Raw genomic sequence first — 26,280 nt, forward strand, 5'->3', positions numbered from 1 at the left:
AACAGGGCTGTTTAACAAACGTTTCATAAAAGATCTCTTACGAAGGGTGCCTGGGTGGCTCAGTTGGTCAAGCGTCCTCTTGATTTCAGCTCAAGTCATGATCTCGCGGTTCATGAGTTCGAGCCCAGCGTCAGGCTCTGAGCTGACGGTGCGGAGCCTGCTTGGGGTTCTGTTTCTCTCTCCCTCTCTCTGCCCCTTCCTCTCTCTGTCTCTCCCACTCATCATAAATAAATAAACTTAAAAAAATTTTTTTAAAGATTTCCTAAGAAAGAACCAGTCTAGACAGTTATATCCCAGTCCCCATACAGAAGGTTTCATTCTTTCCAAAAATACCTACATGCCCTTGGTCACTTAAAATAAACTGGACTAGCGTCTGTCTGAGTTGTAAATTTGGACTGTCGCCCCAAGGAAGGGATCTTTATTTGTATATGCGAAATAACTGAACTGATGCATCTGTTGGGGCTTCCTTAAAAATAAACGGCCACACTCAGCCTAAAAGGTACTTCGCCCGAAACGTACGCATCTGCAATCTGTAGAGAGAATGGAATTTGGAGACAAGGACGCTTCTCCTACACTCTGCCAGTGGTGTCCGATTCTGTGTAATCCATCTGGAGACCCGCTGGCAGAAGAGCCCCGAACATTTTAAAGGTCCAAGATGTTATCTGAGACCTCACTTCTAAGACCTCTCTTCCAAAAAGATGAGCAGGAGCTCATAAAAACAGACACAGATGTTTTTCCACCGTAATGGAATTCTGTACTAGCAAAACAATCGGAAGCTCTTTTGTCCGTCAATGTGGGTATTTTCAAACAGGTTAGGGTCAATTATCAGTTCAATATATACTAGACGCTAATAACGCTATCAATATTAAAGCGTACTCTAGAGCTTTTAAGTTAATGAGGTGTAACCACTAACTACCGACTTGGAATAACAGTCAAAACGTGAGGGAAAGGAGACTAGTGTAATTCATGTGACCATTTGATTTTACCTCATAAACCAGAATATTCTGAATGGGAACAGAAGTTCTGCTACAACTTCTGCAAGGATGGGAGGCTCACTAAGGGTGAGTGTCCTGGGGAAATCTGTGGTTACAGTCGCCTGAAATACAATATGTAGCGCATATAATGAATTACTCCATTTTTGCTTATCTCAAAATATCATCTGGACGCGCGTGAGAATATGTTTCTGTTTGTACACATAGAGAAAAGAGTCTGAAAAGTACATAATCTATTAGTATTTTTTTTTCTGAGGTCTGGGACTAGGGTCCAAGATATGGTTATTTTATTTTATCGTATTCCATGCACTTCAGAATTGTTTAAATTTGTTCCTAGGAACATGTGTGATGTTTATAACTTAAAGTTTAACAATGAAGAGGGGCTTCTGGGTGGGTCAGTTGATTGAGCATCTGACTCCTGATTTTGGCTCGGGTCATGATCACAGGGTCACGGGATGAAGCCACATGTCAGGCGGAGACTGGTTGGGATTTTCTTTCTCTCTCTCTCTCTCTCCCCTCTTGCTCATGCTCTCTCTCAAAAAGAAAGAAAGAAAGAAAGAAAGAAAGAAAGAAAGAAAGAAAGACAAAGAAAGGAAAGGAAAGGAGAAAAGAAAAGAAAAGAAAAGAAAAGAAAAGAAAAGAAAAGAAAAATGAAGAGAAAAACCAGAGGGAGAAATTTGCCAAAAATATGTAAATGAAGGAAGTGGATCTCTATCCTTTGCCAACACATCTCCTTCACCAGTGACTCATTTGGCCAACAACATTCTGTGATTTCATCCACATCCAAAAAACATTGACTAATTTTTCACCAACTTCAGAAAACCCACCTTTTTCTTTGGACATCATTTACAGAAAGCTTTTGTGTGCACTTGAATTATAGTCAAGTGTTTCCACCGATGCACAAACGTGAAATCACACAGATCAAGTCCTAAAGATACATGCTTTTAAGAAATTCGTGTAAAAATGCATACGCAGGAAGGGAAAAAGACATTTATAGTCAATGAACTGTTTAGCTAATTTTCTATTTGTATTGTTCTTATGTTGATATGTGTATATGTGTGTTTCTTAACCATATTAACTAAGTCAAACAATAGATGGTGATAACGTAAGCAGATTAAATTTTCATAAACCCTCAAAAACTGGGGACTCTTTCCAAAACACAAGGTCAACTAATCATTTCACATGATAAGTCAAATAACTGTGGGATAAGAAAAAAGTCATTTAAACTACATGATTGTTTTACAGGATTATAAAATCCAAAATCGAGGATTTGGGCCTGGATTATAGGCCAAAAATGACTGCTTTTTTTTTTTATATAACTTTATTTATTTATTTTGAGAGGGGGGTAGGGGCAAAGACAGAGGGGGAGAGAGAGAGAATCCCAAGCAGACTCTGCACTGTTAGCACAGAGCCTGATGCGGGGCTCTATTTCAGGAACTGCGAGATCCTGACCTGAGCCAAAATCAAGAGTAAGACGCTTAACTGACAGAGCCACCTAGGCACCCCTAAAAGTGACTGGTTTACATAAGTTAAGTATTTAAATCAAAGGGGCTTTAAATCAAAATGCAAATTGAATGAAATCATCAGGTATAAACTTAACAAAACATGTACAGGCTATGAAGACTGAACACTACAAATGCCGATAGAAGAAACTTTAAAAGATTCAAATAAATGGAGTGACATACCATGTTCATGAACTGAAAGACTTGACATAGAAAAGACATCAGTTCTCCCACAATTTGATCTATAGGTTTAACATAATTCTTCTCAAAAGCCTAGAATGGGTTTTCCATACACATAGACTAGCTCCATTTAAAATTTTATGAAAAGGCAAGAGAATAGCTAAAATAATCTTAGAAAAGAGAGTAAGTGGCATCAGTCACTGTACCCAACATGAAAGATTATTACGCATCTACAGTAATCAAGAGACTGTGATATTAGCAGAGAGACAGATACATGGCTTAATGGCGAAGAACACAGAACCCAGGAACAGAGCCATGCTCATAGGTCCAAATGATTTTTGACAAATGTGAAAAGCAATTCAATGGAAAAACAATAACATTTTCCCCCCCAACAAATGGTACTGGAGTGACTGAACATCCACAGGTAAAAAGAATGAAACTCAATCTACCTCTGACACCGTATAAAACCTAAACTCAAAATGAATCATGGCCTTAAATATGTAACATAAAACTGTAAAATGTTTGGGACAAAACAAACAAACAAACAAACACACAGAGCAAATGTTCAACATGCAAAGCTATACAAAGAGTTCTTACACTTGGCACCAAGAGCATATTCCATAAAAGTAAAAACTCAAATACTGGACATCACCCAAATTAAAACTTTTTTCTGCAAAAGACCCTGTTAGGAAGACAAGATAAGCTGTGGAATGAGCAAAATTATTTGCAACCACATACATGACAAAGAACTCATATCTAGACTATATATATATATATACACACACACATAAAATTTTATATATATAAATTAAATATTAAATATATAATATATATTAATATGACATATTATAATTCTATTATATATAATTCTATTATTATACATTATATATATTATATTATAATTATAATTATAATTATAATATATAATTATATTATAATTATAATATATAAAAAGATAACATGTTATATTATTATATGTTATTGTAATATAATATTAATATATATTAAATATATAGAATATATATATATATATATAAACTTTCAAAGCTTAAACATTGGCAAAACATGTAAAGAGATACTTCACAGAAAAAAGCACAGATGGCAAATTAAGTGTATAAAAATATGTTCAACATCATTAGCCATTAGAGAACACAAATTAAAGCCTCCTGAGATACCACTATCAGAAAGAAAAATATAAAAATAGTGACAACACCAAATGCTGATGAAGGTGGAGAGTCGCTGGGACACTCACACGCCGCTGGGGAGAATGTGAAATCGCACAGCCGTTCTGTAACCCAGTTGGGAAGTTTCTTACACAGCTAAAGACGCAACCCCATATGATCTAGCGGAGGCACTCTTGGGAATTTAGCCTCCAGAAATGAAACCTTTATTTGTAATAACCACAAACGAGAAAGAACCTAGATGCTCTTCAGTGGGCGAGTGCAAACAACCAGTGGTAATCCTTCCGAAGGAATACTGCTTAGCGATAAAAAGGAAGGGGCTACTAATACAACAACTTGGATCAATCTCAAGGAAATTATGGTGAGTGAAGAAAGCCCATCTCAAAAGGTCATATTCTGCAGGATTCTGGAAAAGAAAACATTATAGGGGCGCCTGGGTGGCTCAGTCCGTTAAGCGTCCGACTTCAGCTCAGGTCATGATCTCGCGGTCTGTGAGTTTGAGCCCCGTGACGGGCTCTGTGCCCACAGCTCGGAGCCTGGAGCCTGCTTCCGATTCTGTGTCTCCCCCTCTCTCTGCCCCTCCCCCACTCGTACTCTGTCTCTCTCTCAAAGACAAATAAAACATTAAAAAAATTTTTTTTAAAAAGAAAACATTGTAAAAAACACATTATGGGACTGGAAGATGTAATTATAAAAGGAAACACAAGGGACCCTTTGGTGATGGCATCGTTCTGTATCTTAACTAAGGTGGGTGGGTACAGAAACCCACAGGTGATCAAATTGCATAGAAATAAACACATGCCCACACACATGAGTACAAGTAAAACCGGGCAAATCTGAGTGAAAGCAGTGCATTGTGTTAATTTCAGTATCCTGGCTGGGATAGTGTATTACAGATTTGCAAAACGTTACCACCAGGGACAACTGGATAAAGGGGACACATTTTTCTCTGTGTTATTTCTTACAAAGGCATAGAAGTCTATAATTACCTCCAAATAAAGTGTAACTTTGAAAAATGTAAACAAAGAGTTTTCAAATGTGCTCCAAGGAATATCTCTGTAAGTCTCTGGGAATGTGAGGAAGAGGGGGGTAAAAATGAATGTCTGGGGATGCCTCAGTCGGTTAAGCATCTGACTCTTGATTTCGGCTCAGGTCGTGATCGCACAGTTTGTGGGATCGAGCCCCACATCGGGCTCTGGGCGGACAGTGTGGAGCCTGCTTGGGATTCTGTCTCCCTCTCTCTCTGCCCCTTCCCGCTTGTACGCTCTCTCTCTCTCTCTCTCTCTCTCTCTCTCTCTCAAAATAAATTAAAAATAAACAAAAAAAAAAGAATGTCTGGATCTCTCTTCCCCACGCCAGCCTCCACTCTGGCTTCATTGAAAACAGATCTTTCTTTTATCTACTTAAATGCTGGGCCATCTAAATAAGGCAACATATGAACTAAAGAGTCTATGTCAGGGAGACAGTGAAGCATGGTTATTAAGAATGTGGGTGTCAGAGCCAGACTGCCTAGGCTCCAGCTCTAATTCTGTCACCTCCCAACTGCATAATCTTGGTCATGTTCCTCAACTTCACTCATCCTGAGTTCCTTCATCTGTAAAATAGGAATAATAAAAGTATCTGTCTCATGAAACTCCTGTAGAATTGAACTAACAGCTCTGAGTATGTTCAATGCCTATTGGGACAAAGTACACCCTCAGTAAATATCAACTACTACAAATACCAAAGGAAAACCTCTAGCTTAAATGGTATTGTCCAGAAGCACACCTATTTTTTATTTTATTTATAATTTATCCCAAAGGGTTTAGAGAGGGTCGAGCAAAGTATAAAGTGCCTGCCTTACATTATTTTTTTTACATCTTCACACAACCTTGTGAGGCCAGTCTTATTAACATTAATCCCACTTTGTAGAATGGAAATGTAGTAGATGGCCTTTCTGTCCCCAAATCCATGGTGTACTATTCTCCCTGCCACCACAAATTCAACGAACATTTAATGACTGTGTATTATATTCCTTATGTTGATAAAGATGCTGAGGGCACAGAGTCGAACACACAATACAGGATCGCTGGCCTCCTGGGGTTTATTGTTAACTAGCAGTAAACCAACGAAGAAATAAATGTGTAACATAACTTTCAACAGTGGCAAGTGTTAGGAATTTAATAAGAAATGTCATTCAGACTTGCACGGAGGGTTCACGTTAGGCCTTTTTGAGGCAATGAGTTAACATCTAAAGTAAGAGGAGAAACCACGGGGCAAGGCTGGGCAGACCGAAGGAACGGCAGGTGCAAAGGTCCTGAGGTGGGTGAACAAGGTGAAAGGAGGCCAGTGTAGCAAGGTGGCAAGTGGCACGGGGTGGTCTGAGATGTGTGCTAGAGCAGAATCACTCGAGGCCTTAGTTTGTGGTAATGGCCGTGAGTTTTGATACAATTCGAAGGGTGATGGGGAGCCTCGGAAAAAAAATTACCCTCAGAGGCATAGTTTTGAAACCAGCTTATACTTACATCTCACAGATGGCACATGACCCAATGCCACGGCAGGTGTTACAATACAGACTGATACCACCTTCCGTCTCGGGTCAGGCGTGGTTGACTACCTGACAGGCTTGCCCTTTCTCTCTGATTTGGGTCTGTGTCGTCCTCGGCCCTTGCAGAGCAGGCACACGGAATAAATCCACCTTTGACAATTTCAGTGAGTGCTTTTGATGAAAATGGTATTTCAGGATGGGTATGTGTGGCTTGGATGAAAATCTCACTGCAGGTGAAGCGTTGGTGACGTTTTTTCAGTCACGACACATGTATGTACATAAGCTAAAATAAATAACTGAAAGAAAACAAGACGTTGGGGCCCCTGGGTAAGTCCGCTGGTGAAGGACCCAAGTCTTGATCTCAGCTCAGGTCATGATCTCATGGTTCATGAGTGTAAGCCCCGTGTCTGGCTCCATGCTGCCAGTAAGAGACCTGTTTAGGATTCTCTCTGTCTCCCTCTCTCTCTGCCCTCTCCCCTGCTCTCTCTCAAAATACATAAACATTAAAAAAAAAAAAAAAGATGTTCGTTTCATTACAAATAAAGTATTATAACAGTTTTACTTGTTGTGTATCCACGCTAAAATAACAGACCTACTAAGTACAGTGTCACATGTGGATTCGTGCAAGATCATCACTTTCTCTTTCTACTGTTGTTCAAGAGGTAACTCAGGGAGGGGGCACCTGGGTGGCTCGGTCGGTTAAGCATCCGACTTCGGCTCAAGTCATGATCTCGCGGTTTGTGAGTTCGAACCCCGCGTCGGGCTCTGTGCTGACAGCTCAGAGCCTGGAGCCTGCTTCGGATTCTGTGTCTCCCCGTCTCCTGGCCCCTCCCCTGCTCGTGCTCTGTCTCTCTCTGTCTTTCAATAATAAATAAATGTTAAAGAAAGTTAAAAAAAAAAAAAAGAGGTAACTCAGACATTACAAAAAGTTGCAGTGGGAGCCTACAAGCCAGGGCAACCCAGAGAAATGTTTTATTTGATCTGTATTGCATTTTACAAATACACTTAAACATTAGAAGTTCTCACACACACACAAAAAAACCAAAAAACCTGCATTTCCCATTTCTCTTGAAAGCGTGGAATACCTAACAACAGTGGGCTCACATTTCTGTAGTGCAAAAGTAATCTGGAACTGGACAATATGAAAGCAGAGAAAATCCCACAAGTTGCAGCAGAGACAAGGATAGAGGCAACAGTGTCTTCATCTTGGACGCTGTGTGCTAAGAAATCCCTTCTAACATTAATGGGGAAAGGCAGAGACGTTTCAGTAGTTATCGAATGTTACTTACAATTGGTAGAACAGGCCTTTAGAATAATGTAGTCATCAGAATTCATAAGGAAAAGGAAAGAGTTGGTGAGAGACTGTATCACAGTGAGCCACGTCATTAACTTCCTAAAGTGGGGGATCTGTTCATCATGTTGGAGGTTGATAAGACAGGTATAAACATATAATTTAGAGTTACAGAAACAACTAACAGGAAAATGAAAGCAAGTTATGGAGGCAGGTCTGGGGAGGTGTGTTACTTTCCTAGGGCGGCACTAACAAAGTATCAGAAACTGGGCGCCTTATGAAAAGATGCTCAACGTCGCTCCTCATCAGGGAAATACAAATCAAAACCACACTCAGATATCACCTCACGCCAGTCAGAGTGGCCAAAATGAAGAAATCAGGAGACTATAGATGCTGGAGAGGATGTGGAGAAACGGGAACCCTCTTGCACTGTTGGTGGGAATGCAAATTGGTGCAGCCGCTCTGGAAAACAGTGTGGAGGTGCCTCAAAAAATTAAAAATAGATCTACCCTATGACCCAGCAGTAGCACTGCTAGGAAATAACCCAAGGGATACAGGAGTACTGATGCATAGGGGCACTTGTACCCCAATGTTTATAGCGGCACTCTCAACAATAGCCAAATTATGGAAAGAGCCTAAATGTCCATCAACTGATGAATGGATAAAGAAATTGTGGTTTCTATACACAATGGAGTACTACGTGGCAATGAGAAAGAACGAAATATGGCCCTTTGTAGCAACGTGGATGGAACTGGAGAGTGTGATGCTAAGTGAAATAAGCCATACAGAGAAAGACAGATACCATATGTTTTCACTCTTATGTGGATCCTGAGAAACTTAACAGAAACCCATGGGGGAGGGGAAGGAAAAAAAAAAAAGAGGTTAGAGTGGGAGAGAGCCAAAGCATAAGAGACTCTTAAAAACTGAGAACAAACTGAGGGTTGATGGGGGGTGGGTAGTGAGGAGGGCACCTTTTGGGATGAGCACTGGGTGTTGTATGGAAACCAATTTGACAATAAATTTCATATACTGGAAAAAAAAAAAGAAAAAAAGAAACTGGGTGCCTTGAGCAACAATAATGTCTTCTCTCTACAGGCCTAAGTTCAAAATCAGTGTGTCAGTTGAGTTGCCTCCTATTGAGGACTGAGGGCGAATGTGTTCCAGGCCTCTCCCCGAGCTTCTGGCAGGGACCCACAATCTCCGGCGTCCCTTCGTTCAGCCCTGTGTCTGTAGCGTTTCCAATCTCTGCCCCAATCCTCACCCAGCTTTCCCCTGGGCGTTGTGTCTTTTCTTACCAGAACAGCAGCCACTGAATCAGGGTCCACCCAAACCCAGTAGCCTCATCCTAAATTGATTCCATCTACAAAGACCCTATTTCCCGAGGCCATACTCACAGGTACCGAGGGTTAGGACTTGAACATATCTTTTTTTGGGAGACACCATTCAGCCCACAATAGGAGGCGAGAGGTGAAGTAAGCAAAAGTTAATTTTCATCATAAGCCCTTCGATATCATTTGATTGTTTAAACCTTGTGTATATTTTGTGCGGCTTTTTAAAACTTTAAATATCTGTACAACTGTGACAGGGCTGTCTTTATGATTAGACAGTCTCCTCCAGAAGACAAAACCATGCAGTAAATTCCAGTGAGTGAGAATGTGGCCTGATTCACACAGCTCCTTTTATTCTCAATATACCAAAGGGTCTCCTAATGCTTCCACTATGCAGTACTGGTATAAGTAGGCCACAAATCATTTTCTAGGCACCCTAAGCGTCCTTGGGATCCAAAGCAGCCACTGTGCCAGGCATTATGCTGGGCCCCGAGGACACAGAAAGCTGAAGAAAGTGCAGTTCCCACGTACAAGGAAATCAGAGTCCAACATAGCAAGCGATCACAGCAAGATACTCTTGGTTGTAACAGAGTTCCCTACCTAGAGTGTGCTGGAAAATGAGGAACATATATTCAATTGTCCCTATCACTTAGGGTAAACTCTATCAGCTCTCTGCTGCACATGAGAGAAAATCCAAGATCATGAGGTTTGAACACGATAAAAGTTATTCCTCTCACATGAGAGAAACAGAGTCTAGGGTTGGCCTGTGGTGCAGTAGGCTGAATATTTGTGTCCTTCCAAAATTCGTACGTTGATGGGGTGCCTGGGTGGCTCAGTCAGTTAAGCATCTGACTTCGGCTCAGGTCATAATCTCGTGGTTCATGAGTTCGAGCCCATGTTGGTCTCTGTGCCGACACTCAGAGCCTGGAGCCTGCTTCAGATTCTGTGTCTCCCTGGCTCTCTGCCCCTCCCCCACTCTCCTTCTCTCTCTCAAAACTAAATAAATATTTTTAAAAAATTAAAAACAACAACAAAATTGGTATGTTGAAACCCAATGCCCAATGTGATGATATTAGAAGTACGTCTGGCATGAAGGTGGAGGCCTCGTGAAGGGAATCGTTGCTCTTATAAAAGAGACTCCAGAGAGCTCCCTCACCCTTCTACCACATGCAGGCACACCAAGAAGTCAACAGTCTAAATCCTGGACGAGGGTCTTCACCAGAATCTGGCCATGCTGGCTCCTGATCTTGGACTTACAACCTCCAGAACCGTGAGAAGTGAATTCCTATTGAACGAGCCACCTGTCTATGACACTTTGTCCCTGTTGCCTGAACCAGACTAGGACATATGGTGTCGGGGAGCACAAACCAGACCCAGACATCTCCCTCTACACTTTTATGGGACGTGTCCTGCTGCTTCACCATCCTCAACCCATGGGCTTTTCTGTATCGTGGGCCAAGATGGCCAACGTCCATTTTCTAATCAGCAGGAAAGAGAAGGAGATGAAGGCCAAGGCATTCTTCCCTGTTACACCCCTTCTGGCCAGGATTTAGTCATACAGCCACACCTCACTACATAGGGGTCTTTTCCTTGGGCAGCCTTGTGTTCAGCTGAAACCCAGCTGGCCACCACCGATGAAGAAAGCGTGTGATTAAGGGTCCGCAGCAACCAGACAGACTCTGCCACCAGCATCCACCCACTGCTTGCAGCATGACCAGTGCATCCAGGCAGAAGGGGCCCAGAAGACAGGCTAACTTGGGGTGCATCGGGAGGAATTACAGGAAGGTGAAGACACAGAAGAGACTCTGAGGGACCATTCACATCTGCCACGTGGACAGGGAAGGAAGGGTATCTGTGCAGGGGAAGGAGCATGAGCAAATGTGGTGACGGACTGGACAGGAGACAGGAGAGGGGATGAGGAAGAGGGTGAATCCAGGACAATCCTTTGGCTTCTGCCTTGAATAACAGAATAGGTATCAGTGCCTTACCCTGAGACACGGAACTCCAGAAAAGAACCAACCCTGGGTAGGAAAGATAGCTAATTCAATTGTGAACAATGCATTTCAGGAGCCTTTGGCACACTGGTGCATACTTTTACCTCCTTGAGTATTTGAAAAAGCAAAATGTGGTTCAGGTACTACAGTTACCCCCTTCTACCCATCCTACTTCTGCCTACGAAATGTGGGTATGGAAGCATTTACCAATGGGGAAAAGCATCCAAGTAATAAGCTATAATTTAACCTGTGGAGATGTCAACAGGCATATTCTCACTGGCATAAGTGAAGGAAGTTTCCAGAACAGAGTCTGGTGGGTAGTTTCCTGCACAAAGAGGGAATGACTCCAAAGCACTGTATTGAAAAAAGGGGCTAGGATATATTTTAAGATTTTGAAAAGGTGTATTACAGACAGCTACATCACAAGAGAACGTTTTAGAAGAACGAGAAGCTGGGTAAACAAGAATAGGTCATTAGTACAGAAAAAGTTCTGATACACACACATACACACACACACGAGGGATAAGCTGGTAGAAATTCCAGAGAAATACTTTTGGGGATGCTAGCTTACCGTGAGGAGCCTAGAATCCTATTTTCACAAAAACCAACAACAAGGTCTGGCAATGGGTTTGGGAGACAGAAAGTGACCTACTCACTAAGGAAGGACAGAATGAGAGAACAAATAACTCTGGCAAAAAAAAATAATGGTGATTACCCTTTGCATTGAGAGGGTCTCCCATTTTACGGACACATTCATAAACACTTACTCATTTGATACCTAAGTTAACCCTATGATTTTGGTGAAGTGTGAATGGCCACCCCCAGTTGCTCACTGTTGGAATAACAGGCTAAACGGACCTTTAATAAACAAGGTAACACACATAAGCAGCATATCCAAAACTGTGTTCCTTGGAATTGTATTTATTTGTTCCATGGAACACGTGAATTAAAAAAAAAGGTTGCTCCCTGGTTTGGGAAAAGCTGACTCAAAGCTACTCAGGTGTCCTAACCTTTGGCCTCCTCAGGTCTTGTGATAAGCTACCATGGAGTATGAATCTCAAGAATGGATGGAAATGTTGCAGTTCCCCAATTTCTTTGACCACAGAACCCTGGTCCTCCTGGAAGTCTCCTCCGCCAGAGTCACCGGCACACGTTCCGTGAAACACTCTATCAGAGAATCTGTCGGAACTGTCTTCTGGCCCAAAGTGAATTGAATCCTGCAGGCTTAGCGATGATGAGGAAGCCATGATGTGACCTGCCTCGGAGGTGTTAAATTAATTAAACAAGGAGGCCATTAGGCTGATGTGGCTGTAATGCCCTGAGAGGATAGAGAAGCAAACCAAATCTTGAGGCCATAAATGCCTCAAGGTAATTTGAGTCATTGAAGTCAAACACTAAGGACAACCAGTCATAGCCAACTAGGCTTTAAGCTACAGCCAATCAATAACTGCCTTACTCTCCTTCCCCCTTTTCACTACAGAAGTCCGTCCCCAACTCCCATTAGTGGGGGTCTCCCACCCCTTCCAGTTTGGTGCTACACAATCCGAACTGATTTCTTCTCAAACTCTTACAACATTCAACATGCCCCAGTTTATCTTTTAGCAGAGGTCACCTCTACACAGACTTTAAGCAACCTACCACACACACACAGTGGCAAAGCCGGGATTAGAAAGCAAGTTTCCCAAATGTCTACGTTTGCCTTGGTCTCAAAAACAATAGATGGTCTTCCTTCCACTTAGATTGCCTCCCAATTGTTATTCATCTTGAAAAAGTAAAACTATTCATAGAAACGCTCACCCCTTCTGGCTGGGGTGAGCAACTCTGATTTCCTGAATGAAAACAGTGAACTTGCCTCTAACAAGAAGGTCGGGAACTATATTTAAAGTCACCGGAGTATTAATATTGTTGCAATTACAGTTAATCAATTTCACGGCCATCTCTGACAGCTGTGGTGCTAGAGGGGAACTTCATGCAAGAGGAAAAGACAGGAAAAATGAATTGCCCTGTATGCGCATTATTCATGTATTTATTTTCCAATTTCTTTTCATGAGATCATCTTTAGCTACATTTTCAGTGAGGAAGGCACCAACTTTTAAAATTATGCAGTCAACTTCCTATTTTAAGACTTTTAGTAAGGATCAGATACGCAGAAAGTGGCATTTTTTCCCCTTCATAATGTCTCTAAGAATGAAATGAGAGAGGCACTGTGCTTTCGTAAATGCTACGGATTTCCTACAGGAGGGCTGTGGCTCCACCATCTCTGTACTGACCAAATAGCATCATGGACAGTTCCTCATTTCCTTCAGAGATTGTTTTATTTATATTCCGGTAAATTCTAAACTCTGGTCACGGTGCGCTCCTCACAGCCTCAGTATTTTATTATCAAGATCCATACATTACACAGCATTTGGATAAAAAATGCGTATCGCAGAGTTATTCTGCCTTTTTATATGCCCCCAAGAGATTAATATTAAATGTATCAGATCTGAGAGAGTAAGGAGAATGAATGGCTACAGGAACTCATCAAGGTCTTGGAGGCTTAATGTAGATCATTCTTCCATTCTAATGCTTTGGACTTTGGTTAATGATTATTACAGATGAAAGAGAACGTAGCTTACCACCGTCCCCAAAGATTTGCGTATTAAATTCCAAAGCCAGCAGGTAGAAGTCTAAACTAGGGCAAGTTGGTCCTCAATCTTCCCATACTGGGTTCACATTTAGGGAGGATCTTTCCAGCCACTTTGGTTTTACATTTGAGTCTGTCCTCCTAAAACTTCCCAACCCTGGCTTTTTCTGCCTCCGTCACTAACTCAAGATTCCCTTTCCTGGCTTCAAGGTGTCTCAGGCACAGATTTCTTTTGGTAAACTAAATAAAAGTATGACACAAAGACATTTGTAGGTACTCTCTCATCTGTTTATAATGTGCATTGTTGGGGCACCTGGGTGGCTCAGTCGGTTAAGCGTCCGACTTCGGCCCAGGTCAGGATCTCACAGTTCGTGAGTTCGAGCCCCGCGGTGGGCTCTGTGCGGACAGCTCAGAGCCTGGAGCCTGCTTCGGATTCTGTGTCTCCCTCTCTCTCTGCCCCTCCCCCGCTTCGGATTCTGTGTCTCCCTCTCTCTCTCTCTGCCACTTCCCTGCTTCGGACTCTGTGTCTCCCTCTCTCTCTCTGCACCTCTCCAGCTCATGCTTGCACTCTGTTTCCGTCAAAAATAAATAAACTTAAAAATAAATTTTATAATGTGCATTGCCTCTCAACCAATAGTTAAAAAAAAAAAAAAGTCTACTATGTATTAGGCAATGATAACTAATAGTGAACCATGCCTCCCCCCCAGCCACCAAACAAATAAACACAAAACCTGCCCTTGTGGACCTTAATTTATGGTGGCAGTATAAAGAAGACAATAAGAAATAACCAAATAAATATACATGTAGTGGTAAGTACTGAAGAGAAAAATAAAGAGAGATGGGCAGGGTGTGTCAAAGGATTCCATTTTATTATTTTTTTAAAGAGTTTATTTATTTATTTTGAGAGAGAGACAGAGCAAGAGAGAGCAGGGGAGGGAGAGGGAGAGACAAAATCCCAAGCAGGCTCCACGCTATCAGTGAGGAGCCCGATGTGGGGCTTGAACTCACGCCCTGTGAGATCACAACCTGAGCTGAGATCAAGAGTTAGACACTTAACCGACTGAGCCACCCAGGTGTCCCAGGATTCTATTTTAAATAAGAGATCAAGGAACAGCCTCCCTTAGGGGAACAATTTGAGCAATGACCTGAACAATGTAAGGAAATGAGCGATGTGGATACTTGCAGGGAGAGCATTCCAAGAAAAGGAAGGAACAAGTTCAAAGGTGGAGTGGGTGGCATGCACTCAGGAAAGCAAAGAGCCCAGGGTGCCCGTAGCAGAACGGAGGGGGATGGGGGAACTGAGCAGATGAAGTGAAATAGGGGGCAGGGCGTCAAATCTTACGATGGTTTAGACTTGCCTGGAGGGGCACCTGGGTGGCTCAGTGGGTTGAGCATCCAACTTCGGTTCAGGTCATGATCTCATGGTTCACGAGTTAGAGCCCCACGTCAGGCTTTGCACTCGTGGTACAGAGCCTGCTTCAGATTCTGTGTCTCTCTCTCTTCCTGCCCCTCCCCCACCCATGATCTCTTTCTCCCTCCCTCAAAAATAAATAAACATTAAAAAAATTTTTTTTTAAACAAAAACAAAAATGAAGACTTGGCTGAGGGTTTTGCCTGGAGTACCGCGATGTGATATTTTGAATAGACTCTAGAGGGCCGGGCATTAGGGAGCCCCATGGCTTAGACCACAGTGGTAGCAACACGGTTGTGAGAACGTCTAGAGTCTATGCATGTTGAACACAGAGCCAACACCACTTGCTGACCAATTGGATTTGGGGAGTTCCTAGAAAGTATTCCCCACTCGTCCTCTTTCTTCTCTTAGGCATGGGAAGGTCTGTAAGCAAAGCATAGCCTATTTCTTTATTTTTCTACATTAAGCATGGGGGATGGTGAGGAATCAGGTATTTCTGGCTGTATCTGGAACTCTACCAAAACAAGAAAGGACTGATCAACATTAACGGTCACACACAATAACTAGACAGGACAAGAGTCAGATGGTGTCTTAGTCCTTCCGGGCTGCTGTAACAAATTCCTACAGATGGAGTGGCTTGTGAACAACAGAAACTTGTTTCTCACAGCTCTGGAGGCTGGGAAGCCCAATGGAGAGGCACCGGCAGATTCAGTGTCTGGTGAGACCCCACTTCCTGGTTCACGGATGGCTGTGTCCTCACACGGAAGAAGGAAGGAGGCAACTCCTTGGGGTCACTTTTATAAGAGCACTAATTCAAATCATGAGGGCTCTACCCTCATGAGCTAACCACCTCCCAAAGGCCCCATCTCCAAACATCATCACATTGGGGGCTAGGCTTCAACACATGAATTTTGGGGCAACATAAACATTCTACCATACGCTGGCAGATGGTGAATTGTAAAGTTACAGACAGGCTGAGGTTCTCAAGAGAAGGCTGAGGCATAACCACAACTTCTGGCCAGCTAGGAGATGAGGCCTTTAGATAATCTTGTTAATTATAATGAAGAATGATAAAGAAAACAGTCAACCATGGTAGGGCATCAGGTCACCAGGGTTTGATGATCTGAAAGGTAGAGAGAAGGCATCAGTGCCAGTTAAGGAAGGGAAAAAATGGAAAAGACTCTGCTTTTGTCCTATAGCTAAACCAAACCCCGCCTTGGGCATTCTGAGTTTCCTTTAAGGCAAGGCCTCTCAAGTGGAAATGAAGCAATCCATTTCTGTATCATTGTTCGCCATCTTGTTTTTAGGTAGACAATGGATACATGTGGAATAACTGGGACCTAATACATCTGGTCCAAAATGTCTGGACACCAGTAGCTTCTGGCGTTCCAGAAATTGTGAGACTGGCTCAAGATTATTTGCCTGCATTCAAAGGTATGCTGCCAATGGCTTCAAGGATCACTGCTCCTAACTAATAGATTTGCAACTCAACAACTCTTGCCTAAGGACAAAAACCATTATCCGAAATAGTGGAAATATCTGGCATATGGAACATAAATGGTGGGGGAAATTCCAGGTTCATCAAGAGGTTTCCTTCTGTTCTCCCTTATAGAGAATGTAGGCTGGGAATGAAGCTGACCTTGGAATACGGAACTCTGTAATGAGATGGTGAGGAAATGGAACACATGGAAAATGCTACTGTTGACTCCTTTCCCTACTTATCCCAAAGTCTTGCTCTGTGCTTTTTCTTTCCTTATGTATGTACAGATGTGCCTATAAAGCATATGCTTTATTTCTCTAAATTGAGAAGGAATACAGCTTGCCCTATGGCTTTTCATTATTGGATAAACCAAGGTGTCAACATAGGCCCCTCACAAGATCTTGTAAAGTCATCACCTGTGGAGAATTTGCATAAAAAAGGGAAGATTATCCACTCTCCTTCACTTAACCAAATTTCTGTGCTAATGAATCTACTGGTTGCACATAAAATTTTAAATGGCAAGTAGACTCACTCCTGATAAAAGCTCACCAAAAAAGGAAAAGAATTTCGAGATAGAAAACTAAAACAATTAAAATGCTCTATCATAACAATAAACATAATTCCTCTGTAGACAAGAATAGTATTTTCCTAACATGGAAATAACCAGCCCCTTGGGGAAAAAGAAGTTAACCATGCATTTTTTTTTTACATATTTTCATGAAAAGAGAAAATACAGAGGCTGCCCATTAACAAGGGCCATGAAGAACATTGCACTGTGGAGGGAAAGACAGGCCTAATTTATAAATCCAAGTATGCCTTGTATTTTCCTTCACTTCCTACTTCTGAAGTATGTATTTTAATACACAATTACTATTTTTAGTGAGGAGACCTCACTACCACTATTTAAACTGCAGATCTGGGGGTTCCCGGGTGGCTCAGTTGGTTGAGCATCCAACTCTTGGTTTCGGCTCAGGTCGTGATCTCATAGTTTGTGAATTCGAGTCCTGCATCGGGCTCTGCGCTGACAGTGTCGAGCCTGCTTGGGATTCTCTCCCTCTCTCTCTGCCCTTCCCCTGCTCACTCTCCCTCTCAAAATAAATAAATAAACTTAAAAAAAGTAAGAACGAACGAAAGATAAACTGCAAGTCTGAATTAAATTTAGTCATCAAGCTTAAAAAAATAAACCAATGAGTAGAACTTCCTCTTCCTTCACCAACCCATTTTCCAGGTTCCTCTCCTCCCTCCACATCACTGAATGAGGATCTAATCTGCATCGGGGCCCTAGATGTGCTAAAAGCACAGAGACCTTGTCTTTACCCTAAAGGGGCTTCAACATTGGGAGTTGAGTTTACTATGCCAATCGAGCATTTACAAAAGAACTTGGTAAATTCTACAGTAGGGATTGGAAAACAACAACAAATAGTAGGAAACCAGAAGAGTGACTTTACATTAGTCAATTACTTTAAACAATTAACAAGTAGATAGTAACTTAAAGATGTTTTGTCCTTGGGAAAAGCCTTATTTGCACCTCTGTTAAATAATCTCGACAAGTTTTCAGATCCAATGAACTCAAGTTTACCTACTTCTGAACAGATTTCTAGAAAGTTACAACAATCAAGTTTTACCTTATGGTAACACCTAAAATATGCAGCACGTTCATCAGAAAATTTCTCCAGTCTTTTTGGACCTTTGCTTGAAGCTTTCTTGAATACTAGCCAGCATCGCTGATATATCTGGAAGGAAATGCAAAGAGTTCAGCATCAGTGACTCAGATATCACTTACATTTGCATTTAAATGTTTTCTCTTTGATGTTTTCACCTGTAAAGTATTCATAAGCCGTAAGTGTGATGCTACTTTGGGAAAATAAAAATTTTAAACCCGAAATTGTTTCCACAACAGGTGTATTATGTCATTCATTTACTGGAATCAAATGAAAATGAGTATTTGAAAGCAAATTTCTTAACATTTCAATAACAGTCTCAGTAGAAACATTTCAGGAAAAGTCCCAGAGATAAAAATCTCAAATCAGCGCAAATAGCATAGGTATTCATGGCACATGCTCTCATTTCAAATGCAATTAAATATGGAACTCATAGGCCCAATATATGCTGAAGGTTTCGCTGACAGTCCAACAGAAAGCCCTTATATGTCATATGACAACCCTCACAACTGATGCTCAGGAGTGGGCCAGACACTGGACTAACTAATAAATGACTGATTAACACCAACCAGATTCTCCCTCAGAAAATCCAACCCAGGGGCTCAAAGATTACTCAGACCGAAGAGCAGTCTGAGTTAAGAGGTCAATACTGGTAGGTTATAAACTGAGGTTGGTGACCATGATGGATCATGTGCCTAACAGGTAGGCAGTGGGACCTGGTCCAGAGAACCAGGTGATTTCTACTCCAGGCAGAAGAGACATTTTAGTTCTCTGTCATCTTTCTGCTGCTGACTTTGTGATCTAGCCCTTCCCTTGATTTTCTTAGAAATCATCTTCCCCACCATCAACAGCACTCTTAATTGACAGAGGCTGAATGGAGTTCTGATTCTAGCAACCAAAGCTTCTCTGATTAAAATAACCAGTATATACTAAACGAGGCACCAAAATATTAGTCATGCCAGAGAGAGGAAAGTGCAAAGAGCTAATGAGTCTACGAACAACAACGTTCTCCAAAAGCAAAATAAAATGAGATGTTTTAACCTAAAAATTAATAAGGATTCATATTCATCGTAATATTCACTGATGGAAGAGACCTGAGTGGCACTCTTCTACTCCGCTGGTGACCTCTAAAGGCAATTTGACAACAGATATAAAGAACCTGAAAAGAGTAAGAATCCATCCTAACGAAAGAGCCCAAATGCAGGCCAACACTGAAGGAGGAATTCTGCATTCCAGTGCAGACAGGTGGGTAACTATTCAATCACAGTTATCTCCCTGATCCTTAAATCATCTTCTAAGTATGGACCATATTTAGGTGGTTTTGTATAGTCAACCCATAAATGAATTTTATGCACTATGAAGTTTAAGAACCTTGGAGCTAGTAAGAAGAAAAAAAGTCCACATAAAACATTTGGTCATTCAAACCATACTCCACTGAAAATGCCTTCTACTATTTTATTAGTAACTGGCAGATGGATGAAGAATTCAGGTTTGCTACTATTTATCCTCAATGCTGAACAGATTCCATTTCTCTCTGCTCACTGGGTGAACTAAACATTCATTAATGGTTTTGTTTGGGATAGTAAAAAGAACATGAAATCCACTCCACTTTGAAGTTTTGCTCTGAACACAGAGGGTAAGATGTGTGCCTCAGCCTGCTGAATGTATAATATAATCCTAGCATTATTATTTATAATAACAATAAATAGAAACCACTAACTCCTCAACAATAATGAAAGGCAAGGTTAATTATAGTACTTCTATTACATATAATAAGTATGGAGTACCTAATATTATATAAGATATAATATCGAGGTATGCATCTTTAAGATAACATAGTCATTATATTTAAAATGTCATAATATGAATAATACACATAATATATATAATACACTATGTGCCACCAATAATGTGTATGTTATCTATCTATAAGGATAACATAGATCTTTCATTTGAAACAAATTTCAGAAGGAATTTCCAATGACATGAGAAAGTGCATAACAGTGGGGTTTTTTGGCTTGTTTTTGTTGTGTTTAATAAAAATTAATATTGCAAATTAAGTGAAAGAGAACTGTTATTTCCTAAATATCCAGAGGTATCAGTAAAATAGTGCAATTAAAATCAGTTATTGGCTTTCATCTTGCACAGTCACTGAACTTATCAAGAGATGTAAAAACATGGAGACAGAAGTGGAAAAGCAATTTAGTGGAGAAAGGTACACTTTCAAACAAATGGCACTGGAATAATTGAACATCCATAGGAATAAAAAAAAAAGTACACACACACACACACACACACACACACACACACACACACACCTTAACCTAAAACAATCACCTTAAACAAAAATAAACTCAAATGGACTTAAATATAAAACAAAACTATAAAACTTTAGGGGAAAAAAGTGTTTGGGATCATCATCTGGACAAAGAATTCTTAGAGTGCATACCAAAAGCACAATCCATAAAAGAAAAGCTTGCCAATTTGTACTTCCTCAAAACTTAAAATTTTTGCTCTGTGAAAAACTGTTAAGAGGATGAAAAGACAAGTTACAGAATGGGAGGAAATATTTGCAAACTGCATATCTGACAAAGGATTAGTATCTAGATATATAAAGAACTCTTAAAATTCAATAGTAAAGAATCAAACAATCCAATTACAAAACAGAAGTTAAAAAAATGTTTATAAACATACATTTCACCAATAAGGAAGCAGATGATGAAGAAGCACATGAAAAAATGTTCAATATCATTAGTCATCAGGTAAATGTAAATTAAAACCACAGTGAAACATCACTACACATCTCTCAGATTGGCTGAAATTAAAAAAAAAATGATAATACCACCAACCAAATGCTGAAAAGGATATAAAGAAATTAGGTGTCTCATACCTTCCTGGTGAGAATGTAGAATGATACAGGAACTATGAAACACAGCTGGGTAGTTTCTTTAAAAACTAAACAAGCAACATGGCCCACAGTTGCTTTCTTAAGAATCCATCCCAGGGAAATGCAAACATCCCCCCGCCGCCCGCACACACACACACAATTTGAACATAAATGTTCATAGTAGCTTGATCTGTATCAGCGCAAAACCGGAAGCACCCATATATTCTTCAATGAGCTAAGGTGGTACATCCATATCATGGAGCTCTTCTTAGCTATAAAAACAATTTAACTAGCAATATTGCAACAATTTGAATGAGTCTTCAGATAATGATGCTGAGCAGGTCCGGGGCGGGGGGGGGGGGGAGTGAAATCCAAAAGGTTACTTACTGTAGGACCACATTTATAGCATTTTTTAATGACAAAATGACAGAAATGGAAAACAGATCCATGATTGTCAGGGGTTGGGGACGGGAAGTAGCTCTGTCGACAAAAGGGGAACATAAGGGATCCCTGCAGCAATGGAATTGGCCTGCATCTTGACTGTGTTAATGTCAATATCTTGGTTATGATGTTGCACGATAGCTTTGAAGATGTTATCAATCAGTAAAACTGGGGAAAAGGTACAGGATCTTTGCGTAATATTTCTTACAACTGGACGCAAATCTATAATTATCTCAAAATGAAACACTTAAAATTTTTTCAATGGAAAAATGTAGAGATATTTAAGCAAAATCTTAAAATGACAACCTAATCTAATAGCATTTATCTACATTTGCCAGTTTTCTTTCTGTTGCTATCTGACCACAGTCTATTAACCAATGGAAGAAGCCAAGTTGTAAGAGCCATTGATTGGTAAGAGTTCAAACACAAAATCCTTTTCAGGGTAAAGACCCCCACCATGAAAATTAACATTTCCAGTAGTGTGGTTGACATATAGAAGTCTTACCAACATCTCACTCATGTCTGAAGAATGGATGAGACAACCGTCTCCCTTAAAATTTGGCCACCACCAGAAGACTGTAACTACAGTGGGGATAAATGTCACTCCGTCCAAATATAGGGTGTGGAAAACAGGCTGTTATTCTACTATTGGCAACCCCTTTCTTTTGTACGTACCTCTGAAGATGTTTTAGAAATCGAGCATGCCTTACGTATGCAAGAAATACGTCCACTGTATCAAAACTGTTTTCACCAAGAAAGATAGGTAAATACATTTCCTAATTATGCCTCAACTTTCAGACTCTTGAATGACTCCACTTCTAAGATTCTTTTATACTTGACCATCTCCTTCACAATTGTACCAGTAGTTTCCTGGCTTATGTCCAGAGGTTGTTGAATGCGAGCTAAAGACTCCTCAATTTCAGCATGCCTAAATCCCTCAGGGGATTTTTGTTTTTTTTCATTTTTTGTTTTTCTTCTGTTTTATTAAGAAGTAAGGACAATGTTACGAATAACTGCAAAAATACTATTCTCTAAATTCACACGCACGCAACTATTGGTTGGGGCATTGCCATTGGAATAGATTACATCATGGTTCATCGGGAGAGAAGGAAAATCTGAATTTGGCTTATGAAAAGGAAGGTCGGGATGTTTGCAACATGCAAGCACATGGTACAAAACGAATGCGAAAGTTGAGAATAATGGTGCAGTCAAGGCCATTTGCTAATCCGCTCTCCATCACACACCAGTGATTCTCAGAGCTGGTCCAGCATCACTCAAGATAATTGTTAATTATGTGGATTCCTAGACATTAGCCAAGGTCTACTGACTCAGAACCTCCTGGGGTGGGGCTAGACAAATTTGCTCTTTCACATGTTCCCCAGGTATTTTATTTGTAATTTGCAAACAAAGGCCATAAATATTCATAAAGGCTCAGACAACACAGTGCTTCCCACTTGGGATTGCCAACCAAGAGCTCTCCAACAAATGCTCCGCGATCAGGGCCTCGGAGATGTGTACTTTCCCACAAGTGGCGCGGAGGCCTTTGAAGTGGCCTCCGACAGCGGAGCGAGATGCTGTCTGGAGGAGAAGAGAGACACAGAAGCAGAAACAATTCTGTTAAGCTTTGGTGAACTCTCAACTTCACCGCCAAACACTCTCAGTCCTAAGAGCCCTGGAAAAGCCCCTGGTACCTGAGGATTGAAAGCTTACCCTAAATGGGGTGCCTGGGTGGCGCAGTCGGTTAAGCGTCCAACTTTGGCTCAGGTCACAGTCTCACGGTTCACGGGGTGGGACACCGCACTGTCCTCTCTCTCCCTCGTTCTCTGCCCCTTCCTTGCTTGTGCTCTCTCGCTCTCGCCCTCACTCTCTCTTTCTCAAAATAAAGTAATAAACTTAAAAAAAATTTTAAAACCTTACCCTAAATATCTCAGCATTGTTTAAAGGGAATGGAATAGGCCTCACCGCACGTGGTAACATGTGACTAGTTGGAGTAACACACAGACATTGTGAAAAAGATGACAATTTGAGAACAACCCCACGCAGGTTTCATTTTTCCGTAAAATTAATTCATTCAGCCATCTCCTTCGTATTTTATATAACACATCTACTTACCATCTGTGGTACTTTTTTTACTTAACATTTTTCTTTCAACTGGTTTTTAACTAAATTTTTTTTTATTTAAAAGAGGAAACTTTTATCCCAACAATAATAGCTACGTGTAGTTCTCACTACCCATAAAGAGCAGATAATGCTAACGATAAACACACTGTTAGAAAACCAGATGACGGAATAAGTTCCACGGTGAAGTATCTTGCCTCCTGTGCATCAAAGATTCATAATCTCAGCACTAGTGACATTTTAGGCAAAGTGATATTTTTTTAAGTTTATTTATTTATTTTGAGAGAGACAGAGACAGCGCGAGTGGGGGAGGGGCAGAGAGAGAGAGGGAGACAGGATCCCAAGCAGGCTCTGCACTGCCAGCATGGAGTCCGACGCAGGACTCGAACCCACAAAACCGTGAGATGGTGACCTGAGCCAAAACCAAGTGTCGGACGCTTAACCGACTGAGCCACCCAAGCGCCCCGGCAAGGTGACTTTTTATAGTGGGCTGGGGGTGGGGAATCCTGCACACTTAGGATGTGGCTGTTTAGCAGCATCTCTGGCCTCTGTCAAACTCCCCCCATCCAGTTGGCAACCAAAATTATCTCCAGAAATTTCCAAATGTCCCCTGGGGAGCAAAGTCAGATCCACTCCTACAGATGAATGTACGCTGATCTATGATTGCACTCTTGAAAAATATGAGGCTTTGTGAATATCTTCCAAGTCCCGGATTTGGACCAGTTAATCCGCACAAGCCACTGCTGAACCTAAAAAGATAAGTATATCACACAGTTCTGACAACCGGGGTGGACAGACACCAGATTTAGCAGTTATGTGACAATTTCCTTAGTGTGCACTTGCTAGCTGTTGGTGGTGGTTTTAGGACACCTAATTTTCAGCCTTAATTGTCACCAGCCCATATATGATTTGTACTACTTTTTTCTCATTGTCTTTCCTTTCTTTAAAACTGGATATCCTTAATAATTGCTAAGCCCTGGTTTCAAATCTCTGACCCTTTTACCAGCTTCTTCCCCTAACAAAGAACAGTCTGGCAAATTCACCGAGATTTCCAGTGCCAAAAAGCAGCTGAAACAATTAAGAATTTGAGTTCCTGATTCTTTTTTTTTTTAATTTTTTTTTAACGTTTATTTATTTTTGAGACAAGGAGAGACAGCATGAACGGGGGAGGGTCAGAGAGAGAGGGAGACACAGAATCTGAAACAGGCTCCAGGCTCTGAGCCGTCAGCACAGAGCCTGACGCGGGGCTCGAACTGACGGACCGCGAGATCGTGACCTGAGCCGAAGTCGGAGGCCTAACCGACTGAGCCGCCCAGGCGCCCCGAGTTCCTAATTCTATTAGCAGTCCAACACAATGAGCTGAACAACAGCGTCACAAATTAAACTTCTGGAGGATGCATGGACAGTTATAAAGGTAAGAGAAAGCAAATTTTGGTCCCAACAGTTCTGTGAAATGGAAATTATATACTGCCTCCGTGTATACTCAAGAAGAAGCAGAAGGCCTAAGTAAGATGTGACCGTTTAGGTCTCTATGGTCTATTCCAAGCGTTAACAAACTTTTTCTGTAAAGGGCCAGGGAGAGTAAATATTTTAGTCTTTGATGATCACAGATATTTGTTGGAGCTACCGAACTCTGTAATTATAGCATCAGAGTAGCCATAGGATATGTGTAAGTGAATGGTGTGGATGTCTTCCAATAAAACTTTCTTTAAAAAGCCAGGAAGCAGGCCAGGCTGCAGTCTGCCGACCTCCATATTTCTCAACTGTTTAAGCTCATGTTACTCTTTGATGAACATTAAAATCTGTTTGGCATGTCCCTGTTGAGTGAAAGAGAGGAGGGAATATACCCCAGGCGAGAATCTCTATATAATCCACATCTCCCCATCAGCCCAAATTTTACTTCCATAAAATTATGTTACAATGTTGACCTGATGCTTTTTCTACGCCCTCCACCACACTTCGTGTCCTGTCCACTGTCCAAGATTCGCTACTCTACAATGAATTCGGATGCTGTCCTGAAGAGAGCTCTCACGTGCACAGACACAGTGTCCCATCTCTAGCCTTGGCATATAGTTAGCTTTTGCCAATTATCTTTTCCTATGATGTCAAGGAACCCTTTGGGAAGAAAAGGTCGGTTTTCCATTTTGTCAACACCCCCTTTCTATAATCCTGTCGACTCTTCTCCAGCCCCACTCTTTACTCTCCAAGCCAAATGCCAGCCTTCCTGATACCCGTAACTACGTGGCTTGCACCAAGTGGAAAATAAACTCCAAGCAGCCAGGACAAAAAAAAATCTACCCCCAGCCATACAATGCTAAATTAGCCTCACTTCTCACATACTAACCCAATTTTTCCCTACTCTCCAAAACAAATCAAATACTCTGCTCATCCGAGATGTCAATATTAACACCTCAAACCAGTTAAACTTTCCCCCCATGCATTGCAGTGTGCCGACCCCTTTTTGTGTGTTCTTTCAATTAACTGTCCCTGACAGCCCTTAGGAAGCTATACCAGAAAAAAGCCAGGATTTCAACCTTGGCTTGCCAGGCTCTGGAGAACGAGCGCCTAACCACTCCCCCGGGCGTCTCCCAGAGAAGTTGGACTTCTAGAGAGGCACAAACTTATGCTGAGGGTTGAGCCGTCTGTAAGAAATTTACTTTC

General features: G+C 41.3%; 1 protein-coding gene across 1 annotated transcript in view; it reads right to left on the reverse strand.

Annotated features, from left to right (window-relative positions):
• DOK5 (docking protein 5) overlaps nt 1-26,280 on the reverse strand; it is a 151,681-nt gene that overhangs the window by 62,286 nt on the left and 63,115 nt on the right. The window contains exon 2 of the mRNA XM_049650603.1: nt 18,138-18,245. Coding sequence (XP_049506560.1) covers nt 18,138-18,245 — 108 coding nt within the window. The remainder of the gene's footprint in view (nt 1-18,137; nt 18,246-26,280) is intronic.

This window comes from Panthera uncia (assembly GCF_023721935.1).
Source record: "Panthera uncia isolate 11264 chromosome A3 unlocalized genomic scaffold, Puncia_PCG_1.0 HiC_scaffold_11, whole genome shotgun sequence".
Taxonomy (NCBI): domain Eukaryota; kingdom Metazoa; phylum Chordata; class Mammalia; order Carnivora; family Felidae; genus Panthera; species Panthera uncia.